At 42.7% G+C, this 22,746-nt stretch overlaps 1 protein-coding gene across 3 annotated transcripts in view; it reads left to right on the top strand.

Annotated features, from left to right (window-relative positions):
• The window catches only part of Dennd5a (DENN domain containing 5A), a 76,038-nt gene continuing 53,292 nt past the window's right edge, over window positions 1-22,746 (top strand). The window contains exon 1 of one of the 3 annotated variants that reach the window (XM_085692884.2): window positions 1-282. In XM_085692884.2, coding sequence (XP_085549010.2) covers window positions 177-282 — 106 coding nt within the window. In that variant the 5' untranslated portion in view covers window positions 1-176. The remainder of the gene's footprint in view (window positions 283-22,746) is intronic. The other 2 variants (XM_085692883.2, XM_085692882.2) reach the window with 2 other exon arrangements.

The raw sequence follows: 22,746 nt of genomic DNA on the forward strand, positions 1-22,746 counted from the left end.
CTCAGAGCCCCCCTGCCCCGGCACGGCAGCGGCGGCCGCTGGAACCCGGCCAGGCCCGGGGACGGCGGCCCGAGCCTCGGTAGCGGCGGCGGCGGCGGGAGCGGCGGCCGAGGGCTGGCGGGCGGCCGGGGGCGGGGGCTCGGCTCCGCGCGGCTCGCCCGGCTCGGCCCGGCGCCATGAGCGGCGGTGGCGGAGGGGGCTCGGCGCCCAGTCGCTTCGCCGACTACTTTGTCATCTGCGGGCTGGATACCGAGACCGGGCTGGAGCCGGACGAGCTGTCGGGTGAGTGCGCGCCGAGCCCGGGCCGGTGCCCACGGGGCCCCGCTTTGTCCCGGGAGCCCTGCGAGGGTCGGGCTAGGGGACGGGACGCGGGGCTCGCGGGCCTGCTGCCCCACGCGCGGTGGGCACGGCGTCGGCGACCCTCGGAGACGCGAACACTGTGTGCGCCCAGGGGGTCGAGCGGTTTAGTGCAGAGTGAAGGAGAGCGTGCCTTCCAGCCCCCTTTCGCGAGGGTAGAAGTTAGCTCACGTCCTAGTGGGAGTTAGTCCCACCCAGACTTTTCAGAAGAGCAAAACAAAAACTTGGTGAGCTTCTCTGGCCTCTTCCCAAGAAGCCTGTGATACCAGTTCCTCAAAACCGTTATAACTCCTGAGCAGGCCAGGCCCCGGGCTTTCCCTTCACAGCTCTGCCCCTCTGGATGAGACACGAAGGGACACATTGAACTTGAGTTACACCAAGAATAATTTCTCCTTTGGCGCTAGAAAAGAACTTGTATCTGCGGGTCATGCCTTTTTATGAAAGTTATGTCCTTTACCAGGCGAGGGTCATTCGTGAATAAAGGGCGACGTCTCAGTTGGACAGGTTGTGCTGTGTTGTGATGCCTCTCGTCTTATCTTTCAAAGGGGAAGTGGTGGGGGAGTGGCTGTGAGGCCGTGACGAGATTTGGCACCCTTTGCTTGAAGGTGCAAGAATTATAAAACCCCCAGTGAATTCCTTCGCGCCCGCACCGAAACCTTGAAGGTGCAACAGTTTTGAAAAGTTTTTGTCTGGAGTGGCCAGTAAGCCTCAGTGGGTGGAGGCTTGTTGTGTTAGACTTTAAAGTTATGTCATGCCGATTTGATGAGGGAAGCTCCTTTCTCCGGCTGTCACGATGTGGTCACAGCACCGTACAGTTTCTCTTTTGAAAGTGACCATCCTGTTGACTAATTTCACTCTGCTTAAGAGATGCTAGGACAGTTTTGCAATTTTTTTTGTCACCATAAAAATTCCGGTATTGCTTCTGGGAAAAAGAAAACCCACAAAAGACTAAGTGCACACTTCAGATGACAAAAATGGCTTGTCTTTTTAAAATACGAGAAACTGATGCTCTATTAAAAATTGTGAAGTAGTAATGGATTGATGCTAGCTGAACCTCCTGTTGGGGCAACTTTAGTATTCCAAGCTCACCTTTTTCTGTCGTCTAATTCTTACTACGGATGAATGTTGTCATCTGTTTCATATGTATTAACTTTAGACCTTGGGATGATGTAGTTGTTGGAATTCGGTTCTAGGTCTTGGTGCTGGAGGATCTGAGAGGAAAATGAGGCCCAGAAGGAGAGCAGGGCTTATATTTCTTGGTGCTTGGTCCAGTGCTTCTTTGGTGACATTATGTTGTATACAGTAGCCCCTCTGGAGGTCTTTAGAAAACAGTACTGTGATCACCATTGGTAGTGTGCTTCTGTAACCCCAGCATTTGGGAAGCAGAAGCAGGAGTGCCACAAGTTTAGGGCCATGCAGGGCTGAGTAGTGAGACCCTGGCCAAAAAGAAAAGCAAACTAACATGTTGAGAAGAGTAAAAAGAACAGTTTTTTCTGGGTGTCTGAGAAGAATAACAGTTTTCTGGATGAAGCTCAAAGGCAGAATAACTATTGTTATTTCTATGTTGTGCTATTGGATGTCTGTTAAATTGTGGAGATACTTGGTTTTAGAAAATAAACACAGCCTTAAGGGGTGGTGTAAACCTGTGAGATTACTGCTCTTGGGAGGTGGAAATGGGATCTGAAGTTCCATGTCATTCTCAGGTCCAATAAATAAGTAAATAAAAAAGAAACTAGAAAAGGAAAATATTTGTGCTTGGAGCAAATTAAATAACTAGCACTGTAACTAAAAAGTTTTTACTGAAAACTTAAACTGAAGTTCAAAAAACCATTGTCTTTCACTAAAGAAGAAATATTCTCTCTTTATGAATACCTGCTAATTATCTGGCTTCTCAGCAAGCTAAAATTATATCCCTGTGCAAGCTTATTGGGAGAATAAAGAAAGAGGCCTGAGTTGAGAAAATGTGTAAGAAGGGAATTTTGTGTATTTTTAAACTGGTTACAGTGGTGTAATGCCAAGACCATTTATTCAGTAGCTTGCCTTTGTTAGAACAGACACTGATTAAGGGATTTTTTTTTTTTCACTCTTTTCATTTCTGGTGGATTGATTGGGGAATCTGGATGACCCACAGGGACTCTTGGAGCACAGCAAAACAGAATACAAATAACTCTGCAGTCCATGCTGAGACTCCCTAGGGTGCATTTTCTCTCCTTAGCTTGCTTGATTGCTCCCAAATTGGTGATGTCATAGTCCGTGAAACTATATGAAATTTGGAATTGCGCTCAGATTCTCTGGTTAGGCACTGAGAGGAACCTGTGTTCTTTTTTTCCAACCCAATTAAGTTGTATTATTTCTCTGGTAGTTCTCAAATACTCAAACAAAACAAAAGAAGCTGTTTCCAGAAAAAGCAAATCAAAGATGCTTAGACAGGCCAGGTGTGGTGGTCCATATTTGTAATCCTAGCATGGGGGAGGTTCAAGATGCAGGAGATGCAGGAGAGCTAGAAATTTAAGGTCATCCTTCTCTACTTAGCCAGTTTGAGTTAATCCTGGGCTACTTGGAACTTCTGTCTCAAAAAAAAAAAAAAAAAGGAAACTAAAATTAAAAATGCTTCCAAGTAATTCTGTCACCTGGAAGGTAGAGACAGGTGGGTGTGAATTCTAGACCAGCCTGACTGCATAGTGAAAACCTGTTTTAAAAGCAGAAAGTAAAAATGAAAATTAGGGACAAAAAGTCATTTCACACTCCTTTCTACGCAGATCAGTCAAGGAATAGACGTCCGGAGATGCAGTGAGGAGTTGCTCTGACAGGAAAGGTCAATGTGGGCTGAGAAAGGTTAGTCGTGTTAAAAAAAGGCGGTGGTGGTGCACACTTTTAATCCTAGCACTCAGGAAACAGAGGCAGATGAATCTCTGTGAGTTCGAGGCCAGCCTGGTCTAGAGAGCAAGTTCCAAGACAGTCAGGGCTGTTACACAGAGAAACTCTGTCTTGGAAAAAAAAACAAACTCAAAAAACATACAAAAAACGAAAAGGCACCACATTGAAAGAACACACTGAAATAATCTCTGAATGTCATCTTTTTAAAAAGTAATTTATTTTATGTGCATTGGTGTTTTGCTATGTATGTATGTATGTGTGAGGATGCTAGATCCCCTGGAACTGGAGTTACAGACAGTTGTGAGCTGCCATGTGGGTGCTGGAAATTGAACTCAGGACCTCTGGAAGAGTAGCCATGCTCTTAACCACTGAGCTTTCTCTCCAGCACCCTCAAATGCCACCTTTTGAAGACAGGGATAAGTCTGGACTTGTCAGGTGATAGATAATTCTTATATGTACCAAGCAGTGAGATTAGAATTGTTTTTGTTTTTGAAAATGAGGTCTTTGCCACTGACTTCCTATGTAGGAAGCTCAGGCCATTCTTGATTTAGGATTTATGTGTGTGCCACTGCACCTGGATAAAATTGGAACTTTAAGACCACAGAATGTCATACAGGGAAGCATATTCAGAGACCGTATAACCTGATTTTTTTTTTAAGACAGTGTTTCTCTGTAGCTTTGGAACCTGTCCTGAAACTAGCTGTAATAGACCAAGTTGGCCTCAAACTCACAGAGATCCTTCTGCCACTGCCTCCCAAGTGCCGGGATCAAAGGCGTGTGCCACCGCCCGGCAATTTTTTTTCAATATAACCTGATTTTTACAGATGAGAAACCCAAGGTCCAGAAAAAGGAAGAGAGTATTTATTTTCCAAGCCACATTCCATTCGTCTCCTCTGCTACTTGAGTGGTTGTCTGTGTGCTTTGCTGTAGTCTAATGAGGGTGAGAGAAGTAAGATATTTGTATGATGGGATAGCAACAGACATTACGGCCTTTTATGCAAGCTCTGATTTCTATTAGCTCCTGTAGCCAAGATTGGCCTTGAATTTTGATTCTTCTGCCTCTACCCCTTGCCTCCATCTGCTTGAATTAAATGTGCACCACCACACCTGGCTCTGCTGGCTCTGCTGGTGTTTTTTGTTTTTTTGTTTTTGTTATCTTCCTGCCTCAGCCTCCTGAGTGTTGTTAGGATTATAGGTGTGACCACCAGGCCTGCCTAAATATTTTTTTGGTTATACATCATCCACCCTGGGTGTGCAATGTGGGTTTTGATTTTCTATTTCTGACTGCTGAAGAAGGATATCTTATTTAAAAGAAATAGACAGTTTCTCATTTTATAGAGATGAAGCTTGAGACCTGAGTGTGGGGGTGCATGCTTATAATCTCAGCACTGGAGGCAGAGGCACTACATCCCAAGTTCCAGCCCAGCCTGAGCCTATAAATGGCTCTCTATATGAGAGACTAACTCTGCCTCTATTCCCACGCTCCATCTCATCCCTGCCCTCCCCCCACCTCGCTTCCCTTCCCCAAATTGATGAACTGACTGGGGCAGTGGAGCAGTGGTAGAATGCTTGTTTAGCATACGTGGAATCCTGGGTTCAATCCCCAGAAACTCCACCACCACAACAGAAAATGTTTGGTAAGTGAGTTTCTTCAAATTGGGAATCAATATGAATGAAAAGTATTTTGATCTTCCTCTACTAGTCTGTGGGTTCCAGATCAATTCTCTTATATTAATTCTTAGTGTTTCTGCCCTGAAGCCTAGCTGATTAGCTACAGGAAACTCCAATCTTGATGGTTCATCTCAGGCTTCTGATTGCCCAAAGTCAAGGCTGCTGTAATAGGGGGAGTTCTCCCAAGTAAGGTCATGTACTTCTTTTGTAAGGTAGAACAAGGAATAAGTCTGGAGAAGGCTAGCACACAGGAAATAATGAAGAAGCAGCAGCCCAAGGCAGTTTCAAACACATACCAGATTTGTTTGGAGACTGAATTGGTACAACACAAGAGAGCCCTTACTTGACTTCCTCAGGTGGTGAGGATCATATGGAAAATGAGTGGATTTCACTTTAATGACGTTGGAGCTCTGCTCCTCTCGTGAGTCAAACACATCTTAAGTCAGTGTTTGGTGTGTAAATCAAATTCTCCTTTCTTCTGTTCAGCCCTCCCTTCTTCCTAGGTTAAAAATAGTTTCTTTGCCTAAGGCCTCCTTTGGTAACATCCTTTTCCAGGCCCATTTCCTTTTAGAAATTTCTATTTCACTTTTTGGTGAAGTCTGGTAGAAGGTGTGGTGGGGCTTTGTTTGGCTCCTTGACTGATGCTGCTCCTGTAATTATCATCAGATGAGTGTAGAGCCCTCTGAGGACTTAGAAGGAACCCTGTGCCTTTATTTCCTGAGGCTGTGGAACAGTTGTGTGAAAGGCTTGTCTTTCAGAAGCTGCTTACTTCTTGTGGAATTCAGTGATAAAATTTCGTTAGTCGTTACTGAACTTTCAGGTTTGCATTTTCAAAGTTAGTAAGTGAGGTAGATATTAGAAGAATGTCCATATTCCAGGTATTTTGTGATTATTGATTTAAAAGTGTTTATTGCATTTATTTTTGTATGTAGTGGTATACGCATATATGTGGACATCAGACGACAATTTTTGGGAGTCGATTCTTCTACCATGTAAATTTCTAGGGATCAAATTCAGATCATCAGAATTGGCAGCAAGCATCTTCACATGCTGATCCATCTTGCTGATCCAGTTTTTAATTTAACTTTTATTTATTTGTTTATTTATTTAGAAATGGGTCTTACTATGTACCCTTGGCTGGGCTAGAGCTCAGTATGTACAACAGGCTAGTCTCTAATTTACAGAGATCCACCTGCCTCTGGCTCTCGAGAAAAGCAAGCACCACTGTACTTGGCCAGTTGTTGATTTTAGTTTGGAGTATTTGAGTCTGGGAGCCCTAGGACCCTGGCATGGTGGACAGTAAGAGTATATGCCAGATCTCAAACCTCAAACTGTGGTTTTTTTTTTTTCCGAGACAGGATTTCTCTGTAGCTTTGGAACCTGTCCTGGAACTAGCTCTTGTAGACCAGGATGACCTAGAACTTACAGAGATCAACCTGCCCCTGCCTCCCGAGTGCTGGGATTAAAGGCGTGTACCATCACCCGGCCTCCAAACTGTTTTCAGAATGTTCTTGGGGGAATCTAAGTATGCTTAAGATACTTGCTTGAAAAGCAGCTGAAGGAAAGAGTTTGTCTTGGCTCAGTCTGGGGCGGTGCCGTCCATCATGACAGGGAGATGGTTATGGTGGAAGCATGAGGCAGCTGGCCACCTCATCTGTAGCCAGGAAGCATTTAGGGTAGGTCTCCCCACCTCAGTTAAACCTCACTGGAAACATTCTTGAAGACATACTCATCTTTGTGTCCTAGGTGATTCTAAATCCAGTTAATGAAGATAAATACTATAGTCAGGTCAGAACATTGCTAGGCCAGGACAGGCGTGGTGTTACCTGCTTGAAGCAGAGGAAGACTGATCTATGATTTCAAGATAACCTGGTCTACATAGTGACCAGTCAGGGCCACATTATGATACGATGGCCTAAAAACAAAGAAACAGAAAAGATTGCTAGCAGCCAGGTGTGGCAGCGAACATCTTTAGTCCCAGCACTCGGGAGGCAGAGGCAGGTGGATATCTGTGAGTTGGAGGCCAGCCTCGTCTATAGAGCAATTTCCAGAACAGCCAAGGGCTACACAGAGACCCTGACCTGAAAGGCCAATACACACACATTCTCTCTCCCTTCCTCTCTCCTCCCCTTCTCTCTCCCTCTCTCCCCTCCCCCCCATACACACACAAACACACACATATTGCTAGCTCATCTGTAGTCTACTGTGTAGATGGAACTAGCTACTTTAGTCTGAAATACTTCTGTGAACTGCTGAGTGGCATAAGTAGTGAGAAGGCCAGTGGAGGATGCTGTCATTTTGCATACTTTGTATTCTAAGTTTCTCAGCGTGCAAAGCATGATCATACATTCTTGTATATTGGCCACAGAAGTAAAAAAAAAGTCAAGAACTAGAAGTCAGAAACTCCACTCACCACTTTTGATAGATGGCAATGATTAATATTTCTAAATGATCTTATAGTTTTCCAGTGTACTTTTAAACAGTTTTTAATATTTTCAGTTTCACTTGAAAAAAAAAGTCTTCTTGTTGTGTGGTGGTGGTGCATGCCTTTAATCCCAGCACTTGAGAGGCAGAGGCAGGTGGATCTCTGTGACTTTGAGGGCAGCCTGGTCTACAGATCAAGTTCGAGGACAGACTCCAAAGCTACACAGAGAAACCTTGCCTCAAAAACCGGAAAAGGAAAAAAGTGCTTAGCTTGGCAGTGGTGGCGCACACCTTTAATCTCAGCACTTGGGAAGCAGAGGCAGGTGGATATATCTGTGAGTTCTGGACCAGCCTAGTCTACAAAGTGAATTTCCGAACAGAGAAACCCTATTTCAAAAAGCTAAACAAACAAAAAAGAAAAAAAGAGGAGCTGGAGAGGTGACATGACATGTGGGTTTGGTGGTTCAGTCTCTAAGTCATCTGAGTGGAGCTGTAGTGTCGGGTCAGGCAGTTAGAGAGACGGCCTGTGGGTTTGTCTTCTCGCCCTCTCATATCAGTGTTGGAAATCTTAGATTGAAAAGTGAGTAGAACTTTGCTTCTAAGAAGGCTGATGCTCCCTCCTCCCCGGAGTCTCTCTGTGTTTTCAGGATGTTTCAGGCTTTTTGCATGCGGTCTGTTTTCTTTGAAGAAGAAAGGACAAGATTTGCATCTTTTAACCTCAGAAGTCCCTTAGTGTAGTGTGCAGTTTTCATCTTCTGTGGCGTTAGTCAGGGATTTCTTGTGATTTTTGTGGTCTTATAATGAAATGATATAGAAAATAACCAAGAAACTTTGAGAATATTTTAAGTCACGGAAACAGAAGAAAATGACTTAGAAATAATAATCACAGGCCAAGGTTCATAAGGTAGATGAATTTGCTAAGTTCACATGGTAAATTCCACACATTTTAATTATAGTACAGGAAAGTCTAGAGAATTAGTTCTGATGGGGTGGAACAAATGGCTCAGTGGTTAAAAGCACTGGCTGCTCTTTCGGAGGACCGTGTTCTATCCCCAGCACTCACATATCAGTTCACAACCAGTTGTAACTCCAGTTCCAGGGCTTGTGATGCCTTTTGGCCTTTGAGCACACTATACAACATACATCACACAAAATTAAAGGAACCAATAGCTTCCTTATATGAATGACAAATATACTGAACAAAGAAATCAGTGAAACTACCCAAAAAAATAGAAAAAAAGAGATTTAGTTTTATTACTGTGTATGTGTCTGCTTTTATGTTTGTGTACCTGCTTGTTATGTACACCATGTGTATGCCATACCCCCTGAGGCCAGAAGGGGGCATTAGATTCCCCAGAGCTCTAGTGATAGGTGCTTTTGAGCTGCCTGATGGGAACCCAGATCCTTTGAAAGTGCCCTTAACCACTGAGCCTTCTGTAAAGCCTTGAGTTTATTCTTTTCTTGAGGTCAGAGTATCATCTCTGATTTTTTTTTTTTTTTGAGATAGGGTTTCTCTGTGTAACAACAGTTCAGGCTGCTTCTAACTCAGAGACCCCACCTGCCTCTGCCTCTCAAAGTGCAGGGATTAAAGTCAAGCACCACAACTGCTGGGCAAGACTCTGTTTTTGTGATTTGCAAATTATAACTATAATGTTGCTTTAGCCTAGTTATGTAGGTAGAGATTTATTTTGTTATATACTGTTATATTTTTTAAAAAGACAGAGATTTAATTTTTTGGAAAGTGTCTTTCCCCCATACTTTTTCTACTTTTCATTTAACATGACCATTAGAAAGTTTTTAGTTTTTTGCTGGGCCAGTGAGATGGCTTAGAAAATAAAACACCAAGAGACCCACATTGTGGAGGAAAAGAATCAATTCCTAAAAGTTGTTTGTTTTATGACCCCCCATAATAAATAAGTGCAATAAACTATTAAAAGAAGTTTAATTTTCTCTTGATTGTAAAATCCTGATAATTATATAACTTTAAACATTAGAGAACTATGTTATAAATTTCTGTTGACCCAGAGTCAGGTAGGCAGAGATCTTACTTTGCTGGAGGTGGTGGTTTATATAGTAAGTGCTTAATGACAGTTTGTTGTGTTATTATGAAAAGACATCAGGTTCTTTTCTGATCTTAACCGTTTTTCTGATGTAAGGTATAATACTTACCATCTTGGAACTTAATCAGCCGAACTTTAAACTTTCCTAAGTGCTGAAGTGAATGTAAGAAAGGTCTGAGAGAGTAGCAAGACTGTGATTGAAGTTCCTGAACGTCTAGAAGGCCAGGGTCAAACTTGAAACTGAGATGTTGATGGGAGGGACATTTTGTTTTGGAGTCTGATTATTTAATAATTTATACATTAAGGAGATGAATATGTATTTATCTTGCTACATAGCCCAGGGTTTACTCTTAACTCTTCTATTTTCCTGCCTTGGACACCAGAGTGCTGTGATTACAGGCATGCTCCATAAGGCCTGGCTTTATTTTTTATGATTCTATTTAGCCAGTTAAATTGACTCAGTCACGTCTCTCCACTCCCCTGTCTCTGTACCACATCCCTAGCCCCATTCTGTTTCTTGGCATCTGTCTTACTCATTGGTACTGCTTTAAGAGAATACTACAGAGGGAGGCATAGGAAGTGCACAGATGCGTTTACTAGACCCAGCTCAACTCAAGGTGCCCGCCCTCCCTCCCTCCGAGACAAGCTTTCTCTGTAGCTTTGGTACCTGTCCTAGAACTAACTTTTGTAGATCAGGCTGGCCTCAAACTCACAGAGATCCACCTTCCTCTGCCTCCTGAGTGCTGGGTTTAAAGGTGTGCACCACCACCGCCCGGCTTCAGGCATGGCTTTCTTGTTGCATCCTCTTGTGGAAGAAGGACAAATGAGCTAATGCGAACTAAAGCTTCTCTTGTTTTGGTTTATTTTTTGTTTGGTTTTTTTTTTTTTTTTTGGCATTAATCATATTAAAGAGAATGGCCCTCCTGGCCCAATTACTATCCACTTATCTGTCTGTCTGTCTGCCTGCCTGCCTGCCTGCCTGCCTGCCTGCCTGCCTATCTATCTATCTATCCATCTATCTATCTTTTCCTTTTCAAAATAAGGTTTTTCTGTGTAGCCCTGACTGTCCTGGAACTCGCTTTATATACCAGGCTGGCCTTGAATTCAAGAGATTCGCCTGCCTCTGCCTCACGACTGCTGGGATTAAAGGTGTGTATCACCACTGCCTGGTCATAACAATTTTTTTTCTCTTTTTTAAATTTTTTGTTTCTTGAGACAGGATTTCTCTGTGTAACAGCCCTGGCTGTCCTGGAATTCACTTTGTGAACCAGGCTGGCCTTGAACTCACAGAGACATTCCTGCCTCTGCTTCCTGAGTGTTGGGATTACAGGCATGTACCACCGCTGCCCGACTGTTTTTAAATTGAAAAAAAAATTTAAGAGATAATCTCATGTAGGTCAGGTGCATTGTGATGACCTTAAACTTCCGATCTTCCTGTCTGTTTCTTCCAAGAGTGGGGATTCCTAGTCACCTGTTAATGGTCCTAGTTCGTTTGTTTGTTTTTTGAGACAGGATTTCTCTGTGTAACAGCCCTAGTTGTCTTGGAACTTGTTCTGTAGATCAGGCTGGCCTCACATTCAGAGATCTGACACCTCTCCCTGCCCAAGCTAGAACTAAAAGATTTGTAGGCAGACTTTTTGGGCCACCAGCTCACAAAAAATGACACAGAAACTTATTAATTATGAAAGCTTGGCCTTAGCTTAGGCTTGTCTCATTAGCTCTTATAACTTAAATTAACCCATATCTTTTAATCTGTGTTCTTTTACATGGCTCAGTTACCTTTTCTTTGTATCGCCCAGCCCATCCTGCTTCGTCAGTATCTTTCTTCTTCCCTGAGCTCTCTGTCCAGATGTCCCAGCTATACCACCTGCCTAGCTGTTGGCCATTTAGCTTTTTATTAAACCAATCACAGTGACATATCTTTACACAGTATAATCAAATATCTCACAATAAACCATAGCAGACATGATACCATTTCTAGAGATACCATCTGTGAACTGACAGTAATTTGCTAAGCCCTAAAGTTCTGTACGTCTAAATAGTATTTAATGCCTTTTTTTCTTAATACTTAGTCTGGTAACTGTCTGCTTCTCCCCCATTTCTCCTGATGTTTGTGAAGCATGCTCTTTCCCTTGCGATTTCTGTCTTTTGAAAAGCAGTGCACTTGTGACTCTATATGGAAGCATGTTTGTGTTTTGTGGAGGACTGTTGGTTGGTGATGTAGCTCTTGGCTATGTTCCTTAGTTATGAGTGTGTGGTGCATTTAATAAGGGCAAGGCCGTTGCATTAGTTTCCATAATGACAATTTTTGTTCAAGCCTCAGTTGACCATTCTGCTCATGAGTGCACTGTAGATCCTAGGGTAGTGAGAAAGTGAGGCTTGTTATTCCTTTGGGACACTTTAAGAATTAACCACGCCCACCCAGCCACTTTTGACCTCCCCCTTCGCCATCTTTCTCTCTCTCTTGTGTGGTTGTCTCCTGTCGTGTGCACACATTTCTCTCTGTCTCTGTGTCTTTATATCTTTATATTTGTCTATCTCTGTCTCTCTGTTTTTTTTTATTTCTTTTTAAGTAATAAATGTTTACCCTTATGTTTATTTACTATGTCTTGTGAGTCTTTTATCCGCCATAACCGCCTGCCTGACCCCCCCCCCCCCCCCCCCCCCCCCCCCCCCGGCCGCATGGCGCTGCCACCCTGGAAACTAGAAGCTGCTCCGCAAGCCACCCGGGGCCATCCCATCTTATTATTTTTTAAAAAGAACAATAAGGCTAACCACCTTGTTATCATAAGTCATTGACAGTGATTCTTATTGATCAGATGCCATCCATCCCCATGTTGAGGCCAGGAAAGACAGTACAGCAAATTCAAGCAAGCTGAGTTCACACAGAATTAGAAACGTACTGGTCTCTAAAATCTTCTGTCATACACATTTGTGTTATTGAAATGCCAGCTTAGTGATGGAGCACTTGTTTGCAAAGCTGTGTGTGACACAGCCATGCTCTTGTTTTTTTTTGGGGGGGAGTGGAGTTTTGTGGGGTGTGGGTAGGAGTTTATAGTATTCTGAGGAGTTAGACATATTAACCAATAATTGCATGCAGTGATAGTAATGAAGATGTTGTCTTAGTTGCTTTTCTGTTGTTGTGCTAAAACATCCATGACCAAGTCAACTCACAGGAAAAGGAGTTTATTTGGTGCTTACAGTTCTGGAAGGTTAGAGTCCATGACTGCAGATCTGAGGTAGCAGCTGAGAGCTCATATCTTGAACTACAGACAAGCGGAGAGCTAGCTAGACATGGTGTGAGTCTTTTGAAACCTCAAAGGCCGTCCGAAGTGACAGACTTCCTCCAACAAGGCTGTAATGCCTACCCCTTTCCAACCAGTCACTGCCTGGGGACCCAGTGGTCAAATGCCTGGGACTTATGGGGGGCATCTCATTCAAACAACCACAGATGTATTTCTGATTTAGAGTATCTTGTAGGCAGTGATTGTCTAGAAGATCTCAAAGTTGGGCTATGGATATGTTGCTCACTAGTAAAGTATTTGCTTAGCATGCATAAAGCCCTAGGTTAATCTCCAGCACATGTCTGGGAATGACAGAACCTCAAAGTTAGTTATAATTTGATTTTCATTCCCTCGTTTAACTGACACTTGTAGTCTCTACTTGTAGGCATACATGGCTCGACAGCGAGTGAAATTCTCTCTGTGGGACTCTTTTTTAAATTTATTATATATATATAATAATATCCCCCAGAGTGCAGGCAGATGTTAACTTAACACTCCTCTCCTCCAAGACAGGATTTCTCCTTGTAGCCCTAGCTGTTTTGAATCTCACTCTGTAGACCAACCTGACCTTGAACTCAGAAAGATTCACCTGCCTCTGCCCTCCTGAGTGCTGGAATGAAGTTGTGCGCTACCACACCAGACTTAATGTTACATATATATACACAATGTTCTGTCTACATGTTTACCTGAACGCCAGAAAAGGGCACCAGATCTCATTACAGATGGTTGTGAGGCACCATGTGGTTGCTGGGAGTTGAACTCATGACCTCTGGAAGAGCAGTCAATGCTTTTAACCTCTGAGCCATCTCTCCAGCCCCCTGTGGAGCTCTTTTAATTGGAGACAGACAGACATTAAAAATTAAACATAGTGGGGTATATGTCCTTAATCCAGCAAAGGCAGGAAGATCCAGGCTAGCCTGGCCTACAGAGAGTTCCAGGACAACCACGGCTACATAGAGAAACCCTGTGTCAGAAAACCAAATAAATAATAAATAGAATGAAAAATAACATAAATTTTAGGTTAGCCCAGGTTTCATAGTAAGTTCTAGTCTGGCCTCAGACTAAGAGTTTGATTTGAAAAACAAAATTCTAATTAATTAGAGTGTGTGTAAGTGGGGGAGGGGATAACAGCACCAGGGACCTTAGGCAAGGTGGTATGGGTATTCTACACTTTGTTTTGGTTTTTCGAGACTGGGTTTTTCTCTGTAGCCTTGGTTGTCCTGGAATTTACTCTGCAGACCAGGCTGGTTTTGAACTCAGAGATCCATCTGCCTCTGCCTCCTGAGTCCTGGATGACCACACTACTGCCTGACCACACTTGTTTTATTTTGAAAAGGGGGTCATGCAATCTAGGTTAGTACAGACTCTTGACCATTTCATATCACATCCCCCAGAGTGCAGGCAGATGTTAACTTAACACTCCTCTCCTCCAAGACAGGATTTCTCCTTGTAGCCCTAGCTGTTTTGAATCTCACTCTGTAGACCAACCTGACCTTGAACTCAGAAAGATTCACCTGCCTCTGCCCTCCTGAGTGCTGGAATGAAGTTGTGCGCTACCACACCAGGCTTAATGTTACATTCTTCAACAGAACTGTTCATCAGGTTAATGAGGTTAGAGCTAGTAAATGAGATTAATAATGTGATGGGGGTTGCTGAGTGTGGAGACCAATGTTCTTCAGTGTTTTGGATCATTGGTTGCAATCTTTGGATCAGTGGTTACAGTATCTCCTAGAATTTACTAAAATAAACATTAGTCCGTGACTTGTCAGATTATGTGTCTGTCTACTACCCTTCCCCAACTTTTTTTGGGGGGTGTGGGAGAGAGATGAGGCCACATGTTTCTCTGGCTACTGTCTTTGAACTGGAGACAATCACTGTGTTACCCTCCTGAGTTCCGGGATTACAGAGGTATGTCACTTACCTGGCCAGGTCATAATTTTTGCCTTTAGGATCAGAAATTCTGGGAGTTGGGCCTAGAAACTTGTATTTTATCAAACCAGCTGATCCCTGATGAATACTATACTAAATTTTGAGAGTGCCCCCCTCCAGTGTTAGGAGTTGAACCCAGTACATTGTGCATGCTAAGTAAGCACTCTGCCACAGTTTGGGCAACAGTCGGGATTGAAGCTCCACATTTACTAAACAGTACGTTCTTCAGCAAGCCCTGGACTGAGTGAAGGCAGCACCAGGTAACCGCAGAGCTGGACTTTTGAGTGGTCACTCTGATTTCAACTTGCAGTTATGGGGGCCTTGGAGGATTGCATGAGGGAGAAAATATAAGCAGATGCACACACACATACACACAGAATTGGGACAAGGGAGGCTGTGCAGAGTGAGCTCTATTCCAGCCTTAATTTTTTTCTTCTATTGTTTGAAATTAATGAATCATTCAGCACCCATCCTACTTCCTGCCTTCCTCCATCAGCCTCTTCTGTGAATCTTAGCTCATCAGGTTCTGTGTTGAGAGCAGGAAAGAGAATGGAAGGTGTACTGTAAAACAAAGCAGAAAAGAGCCAGACAGGAGGATCTCTGAGTTAAAGGCCAGCCTGCTATGCATAGTGAATTCCAGGACAGCCAGAGCTACATAGTGAGACTCTTCTTTGGGGTTGGGGGGGAAGGGGAGTCATCATTGCATGAAATAACTCCTCTCTCTCTCTCTCTCTCTCTCTCTCTCTCTCTCTCTCTCTCTCTCTCTCTCTCTCTCTCTCTCTCGTGGTGGATGTTTTGTTTTTGGTTTTTGGAGACATGGTTTCTCTGTGTAGCCCTGGCTGTCCTGAAATTCGCTCTGTAGACCAGGCTGAACTCAGAGATCCATCTGCCTCTACCTCCGCCTTCAGAGTGCTGTGATTAAAGGTGTATACCACTACCACCAGGAGGGTAACAACTTTTTGATGGATTTTTTTTTTTTTTTTTAAAGCAGAATCTTACTGTGTAGCCCAGACTGGCCTTCAATTTGTAGCAGTTTCATGCTGAGATTTCAGGCATTTACTATTAGGCCTATCTTATGTATAACATCTTAAAAGGCTATCCCATTATCAATAAAAATCTTTCCTAACTTTTGGAGTATTTACTTTTTAAAATATTCTTTTAAAGGTTTGACCAGTGATTTTTTTTAAAAAAGATATTTATTTATTTATTACATATACAGTGTTCTGCCTGATGTATGCCTGCACTGCAGACCAGAAGAAGACACTGGAACATATTACAGATGGTTGTGAGCCACAGTGTGGTTTCTGAGAATTGAACTCAGGACATCTGGAAGGCCAAGTGCTCTTGACCTCTGAGCATCTCTTCAGCCCTTAAAATATTTCTATACTTTTATTTTTGCACAGTTGTAGGAGTCTTTCTTTAGCATAAATTGCTAAAGTTGGTATTTGTTGAGTTCAAGAAATATATATTTATATATTTTCAGGGTTTTTTGTTTATTTGTTTGTTTTTTGGTTTTTCGAGACAGCGTTTCTCTGTAGCCTTGTAGCCTGTCCTGGAACTAGCTCTTGTAGACCAGGCTGGCCTCGAACTCACTATTGCTGTTTTCTCTATGCTTGTTCTGTTTTTTGTCAGCTTTACACAAATTAGAGTCAATGGAGAGGAAGGATCTCAACTGAGAAAATGCCTCCATAGCACCTGGCTGTAGGTAAGCCTTTAGGGCATTTTCTTAATTAGTGATTGATCTGGGAGGGCCCAGCCTATTATAGGTGGGGCTACCCTTCAGCTGGGGGTCCTGGGTTCTGGAAGAAAGCAGGTTGTCAAGCCCTGGGGGAGCAAGCTGACAATCAGCAGCCCTCCCTTTAGGTCAGTTCCTGCCAACTTCAGTGCTGAGCAGTGAAGTGGAAGTGGAAGCCCAATAAACACTTCCCTCCCCAAGTTGCTTTTGATCATTTGTTTCATCACAGGAATAGTAACCCTAACCAGGACAACACCTTAATATGTTATGCTTTTGAAGATTATTTCCAAGCTCGGGGAATAAAATTGTCTGAATTTGGTCATTAGTGAAGTTGAGCATTTTTGCTTGAATTCCATTACAATTTTTACATTTCTTTGTTAATTACCTGTCCAGGTATTTTGTTCATATTTCTATTGTGGTTTTGATCTTTTTCTGATTGATTTATATAAACTCTTTGCTAGGAATATTTTTTTCCTATGTTTCAAATATATTTCTACATGTTAAGAATGATGGCTATTGAGTCCACAGAAGTCATGTAAAGATGGGGGACAGACCCCCCAAGTCTATTAAACCAGAAGCAAATTTTATTCGAGGAAAAAAATTAAAAACTAAAAAAAAAAACAAAAAAAAACTCCAGGGGGCACAAAAAGCTTATCATCTATCAGAGACCATAAGCCAGAGATGGACTTGTAAGGCTGTGGCAATGGCTGTTTCTGAACCCCCTCTTTTATTTTTTTGGTTTTTCAAGACAGGGTTTTTCTGTGGCTTTGGAGCCTGTTCTGGAACTAGCTCTTGTAGACCAGGCTGGCCTCGAACTCACAGAGATCCGCCTGCCTCTTGCCTCCCGAGTGCTGGGATTAAAGGCATGTGCCACCACAGCCCAGCTCCGAAACCCCCTTTTTATAGCAAGAAGCAAACATCAGGCATGAACAAAAGAATTTTTACAACAACCTCAAGGTAAAATTCAGATACATATACAAATTGCTTCTTTTTTTTTTTTTTTTCTAAGTCATTGTTCTGGCACTTTCTGATGGTGTTTACTGAACAAAGCTCTACAGTCCCCTGATTCTGCCACTTTTGCATAGCAGAGAAGGGTATGGGACAATGCAAAATCAAAGCGGCACATACATCCCTTCATTTAAAAGTTAGCTCAGCTCACATCAGTTGCTGGTCATGAGTGGCGGGTATCTAAAAGCTGACCCTCAGTTTGTAGATGGAGCTGTTGGTGGTGGTGGTAAAGCAGAGTAACTCACTGTTAACAGTTAATCCTTAAACTGCTGAGAAAGCTGCTGACAGCCTGCTCCCATTCTCCTAGGCTTACAACTTTATATTTCTTTATTTCTACATTCTTATTTCTGGAATCTACATTTCTGTATTCTTATTCTTGAACTCTTCAATGACCTTAGGGTAAAGGCACTTTAGGCACTGGTTTTCACCTGAGTTTGAGCCTCAGGATCTATGTAATGGGAAGAGAAAACCAACTTCTTCAAGTCCACCTCCTCCCCCACCGCCCACCCCCACCTCAGCACACAAACACATACAGAGCTGAGCCTGGTGATACTTTCTTGTAGTCTTAGCAATTTGGGAGACTGAGGCAGGAAGCTTGTGAATTTGAGCCACATTTGGGTAACAGTGAGATACTCTGCATTTTTATTGTGAATTGTCTATATATGCTTATTATAATTCCTCCTATTGCTCATGAGGAAGACTGAGTTGGTATGCAATTGAAGGGTAATTAAAGATCTCCCTTAGTTAGGAAGGCTTGTGAATTTGTTATGGAAGTGGGGAGGGTAAAGGAATGTGATATGGAAGTCATACTAGTTTCCCGTGGGCTGCCACATCAAGTGACCACAAATGGCATGGTTTAAAACAATACAGTCATTGGGTTTGTTCCTCCCTCCCCCACTGGAGGCTGCAGGTTCATGATGAAGGTGTCAGTGGGCCACCATCCGCAGAGGCTCTTGGAGAGAAAGACTCCTACTGCTTCTAGGTTCCTTGACTTCTGACCACAACCCTCCAATCCCTTCCTCTGCCTTATTTTACCCTCTGAGCAATCTCCAGTTCCCCTGGGGTCCCTTACCTCTCTAGTCCTCTTGGGGTCCTGTAACTCTTAAATGACCTCCCTGCCATGATATAATGTGTAAATCTGTTTTAAACTGTTAGAGAATTGCAGTAAACATATCCTTATTCCTTCAAAGCTGAAGTCCCTCCTGGGATCTGAAGGAGACTTTATAGTCTGGAACTTAGATCTGCCATCTGAGTTTGTGAGTTGGAAACCCAGTTCCTCCTGTTACTATTTGGGTGACCTTGGGCAGTTTCCTTGTGTGAGTGCGTGCGTGCGTGCGTGCGTGTGTGTGTGTGTGTGTGTGTGTGTGTGTGTGTATGTGTTTCCAGTTGCTTAATTTGTTTCTCTGTTTCTCATAGAGTTTTGAGGATTAAAAGGAATCAATACACTAAATGGTTTGAAACAGTACCTGGCACATAGTATCTATTAAATGATCACAGCTGATAACATTTTTATTTTCCATTCCTTAACTTTAAGCCATTTTTTAAAATTGCACTATGTACATATGTACATGTGTGCATGCATGTCATGGTGTTTGTATGGCAGTCAGAAGGTGCTTGCAGGAATCACTTCTCTATAGATTAAGATGGCATTGTAAAGTCACCTGCCTAAGTTTGCCCAACTATCATGGGGAAGAATGGGGTTTCAGACAGTAGAGAAATCGGAGTTGACTCTTACTTAAATTAAAAGGTCATTGAAATGGATACACATTAAATGTACATTCTGGTATTATTTTTGCAACCTGAGTATAGCCAAGTTGCTAACCTTAGAATCTTAAACTGTGCACTCTTTTGTGTTTGAAGTTTCTTTCTATAGCTCCATTTGGCCTTGAACTTGTTTTGTGTTTGTAGCCCTATGGACCTCAACCTTGATATTATCTTGCCTATCCCCCTGGGTGCTGGGGTTAGAGGGCATGTACCACCACATCCAGCTCTGTGTTTTGGATTCTTTTTTCTTTGAGGTCCTTGCTTTATTTCTAAATTGTCATGGACCTTTTCCCTTTTTCTGGCAGTACCAGGGATTGAACCTAGGACTCCCAGCATGCCAGGCAAGTGCTTGCTCTACACTCCAGTCCTTGTGTTTTTATTTTTTTTATTTTTTATTTTTTTGGTTTTTCAAGACAGAGTTTCTCTGTAGCTCTGCAGCCTGTCTTGGAACTAGCTCTTGTAGACCAGGCTGGCTTCGAACTCCCAGAATTCCCCTGTCTCTGCCTCCTGAGTGCTGGGATTAAAGGAGTGTGCCACCACTGCCCGGCTGTTGGCTGTTGTTTGCTGTTCTACACAAAGCTGTGGTCTGACCAGTGCAGTGCTTTAAAGGAACATTTTGTAAAACAAGGCTGGTTTTTGTTTGATCATACCAATTCATAAAATTTAGTGGTTAGAAAACTCTGCTTTAAAAAAATTTTTTACGAATTATTATAAAAGATGGTAAGGGTAAAGAAGGACACATTAGCACCAGGCCCTCATGTTCTTCTGATTTTGTTGTTTTGAGACAGGTTTCTCTGTGTAGCCCTGGCTGTTCTGGAACTCAGAGATCTGCCTGCCTCTGCCTCTCAAGTGCTGGGATCAGAGGTGTGCACCAACACATAAATAAGATGTTGGCTACTTCGGGTTCTGCTTTGCTGTATGTTCTGTGAAGTGGATGTGTGTTGCCACGTTCATACGGTGGAGGTTTCTTTCTTGGAAAGTATTTGGGAACTCGAAGAGCATCCCTGCTCTTTGTTTTCAGGCCTGCCGCTGTGGCAGGGACATACATATCTCTGGGTGCTTTGCTTACTCTTACTCATTTACTCTAGAGTTATAATCGAGAAACAGCCAAGGAGAGCTGCAGAGGGCAGGGCACAGGGAGGGCATGGAGCCCCCGGTCTTTCTCCAGGGCTGTCTCTAGCCCTCTTCTGTGTCCTGTGGTGGCAGAGGATTGTCTGTTTTCAGAGCCTTGTGTTGTTGTCATGTTGAATCATGACTCTGGAGCTGTAGCTCATTTTAGGATAAATTGGCCAATGTGGCTTCTGCTGCCTTAAGAAAATTTGCACTGTTAGAATCTGTGCCGTTTTTTAGATTTGTTTTCATGAACCTAAAAGGAAGAGGAAAAAAACTTATTCTGTTCAGTATTTCTTTAAGAAGTATATTTATGCTAGATGGCACTAAATGTGAAATCTCAATCACGTTTGAAATCAGGGTGGTGGCAAATGCCTGCAGTTGCAGTCTTTGGGAGGTAAAAGCAGGAAATCAGAAATTTAAGGTCATCTTTGACTATATAGCAGATTTGAGGCCAGTCTGGGCAGGATACATGAGCCCTGCCTCAAAAACAACACCAAAAAGCATATTTGAAAAAAAAAGAAATCAAATCTAAAACTGCATTTATTTTATTTTATTTTTTTGCCCATTGTCAGAATAAGTTATTTATATTTTGGAAAGAATGAATTGCTAAGAAAAGACTAATACTGAGATCTCTAAACACCAGAAATATTAAATTTTGCTATGAATGAATTGCAGTTTCTGACCCAGACATTGCTCTTTAGAATTCCAAAGTATTTGGGGATAAAAAAATTCACTCACTGTTAGAAACCTCTAATGAACCAGAGTAACCAGGAAAAAAAAGACATAATTTTAAGAACAAGAACAAAGTAAGCTTGAAGTATTTCTACTTAACATTTAGAATGGAACCCTGCTCTCTCTTCCTGTCTTACTTGGGGCCTGAAAAATTGCTCCTGCAATGCAGAGTGGTCAGAAGAACCATCACGCTGTTCTGTTCAGAGGGTGGCAGTGCAAGCATATTCTGCTGTTCCCAAGTGCATCTGTGGAGGGAGCTGCAGGAAGTGTGCCCAGGCTGGCTTCAGACAGCCTCCCAAGTGCAGGGGCTGCAGGCATGAGCCACCATGTCTGGTGGGAGGAGGGTTTGTGTAGAGATGTGTGTGGGTAATTAGGGAAAATGTGGTGTGACAGTGCCATGCTGACAGGAGGAAGAGTGCTTTACATATCTGACACGGAGAGTAGACAGAGGAAAGGCTCTACGCGTGACGTTTGGAAATCTTAGCAAAACACAGAAAATGCACAGTAGGTGAGGAAATCTGGGAAGGAAGGAATTGTTATGTGCAGGGTGCAGTGGGTGAAAACTGACCTGAGTTTGATCTCATGTAAAAGTGGAAATAGAAAGCAGAATCCACAAAGCTCATCTCTGATTTCTACATGTCGTGGTATGTACATGCCAGCATAAGTACATGCATGCATACACACATTTTAAATATTTATTTATTATTGTTATATTTGTGTGTCTGTGTCTGAGCCTGTATGAATATATGTATGCTGTGATCTGCCCGGTGGGTGCTGAGAGCCCAGTCTCACAGTAGCTAATGCTCTTAGCCATTTAACCGTTTCTCGAGCCCCCACACACTAATTAAAAAAAAAAACAAAAAACAACTTAAGTTTTACTTTTTTTGTTGTTGTTGTTTTGTTTTTTGTTTTGTTTTTTTCAAGACAGGGTTTTTCTGTAGCTTTGGAGTCTGTCTTGGAACTAGCTCTTGTAGACCAGGCTGTCTCCCGAGTCATGCGCCACCACTGCCTGGCAAATATTACTTATTAAAGGACCCTGTTTTCCTCATTTGTGGTGATCTTGGAAGGGAGACCAGTACTGGCTCAGTTGGAAACATAAGCCAGTTCTGGTAGACTTTATCTTATTTATTTGTTTGTTATGTAGCCCTGGCAGGCTTTGAACTCACAGATCTCTACCTGCCTTTTTCTCCCAAGTCCTTGGATTAAAGGCACACGCCACCCCCACCTGGTCCCCACATGCTTTTATAGTACTAAATCAACTAAGTTTTTATAGTATAGAAATGAGGAATTAGTTTAATATTCTAAATCTTAGATGAAATATCATTACACTAGGTTCAAAGTAATTAATTTAGTCAAATTGAGCTAGGCATGGTAGCATGTGTCTGCATTTATTGCTCATGAAACTGGGGCAAGAGGGCCACCAGTTTGAGGCTAGCCTGTACTACATAAGCAAGACCCTGTCTCATAGGAAAAAAAAAACCTAAATGAATTCTTATTATATTCTTTGCCACAGAGATTATGCACAAAACTTGTGAATTTAGTGTTAGTAGTAAGTAGAGAAAAGTATAAAGAAAAATACCCTTGCCTTTCAAAGGTAATAGACTGTATTTTATTATTTCTGTTACACTGTGACAGAGTGAGCTGTGATGGGAGCAGCTGAGGGAGAGTGCATCTGGCTCACAGTTTTATGGTGCTGTCCATCAAGACAGGGAGGGAGGTCATGGCAGGAGGAGCTTGAGGCAGCTGGTCACAGTGACACACACTCAGAAAGCAGAGCTGTGGAGGCTAGTGT

Source organism: Myodes glareolus, chromosome 7, assembly GCF_982192425.1.
Source record: "Myodes glareolus chromosome 7, mMyoGla1.1, whole genome shotgun sequence".
Taxonomy (NCBI): Eukaryota; Metazoa; Chordata; class Mammalia; order Rodentia; family Cricetidae; genus Myodes; species Myodes glareolus.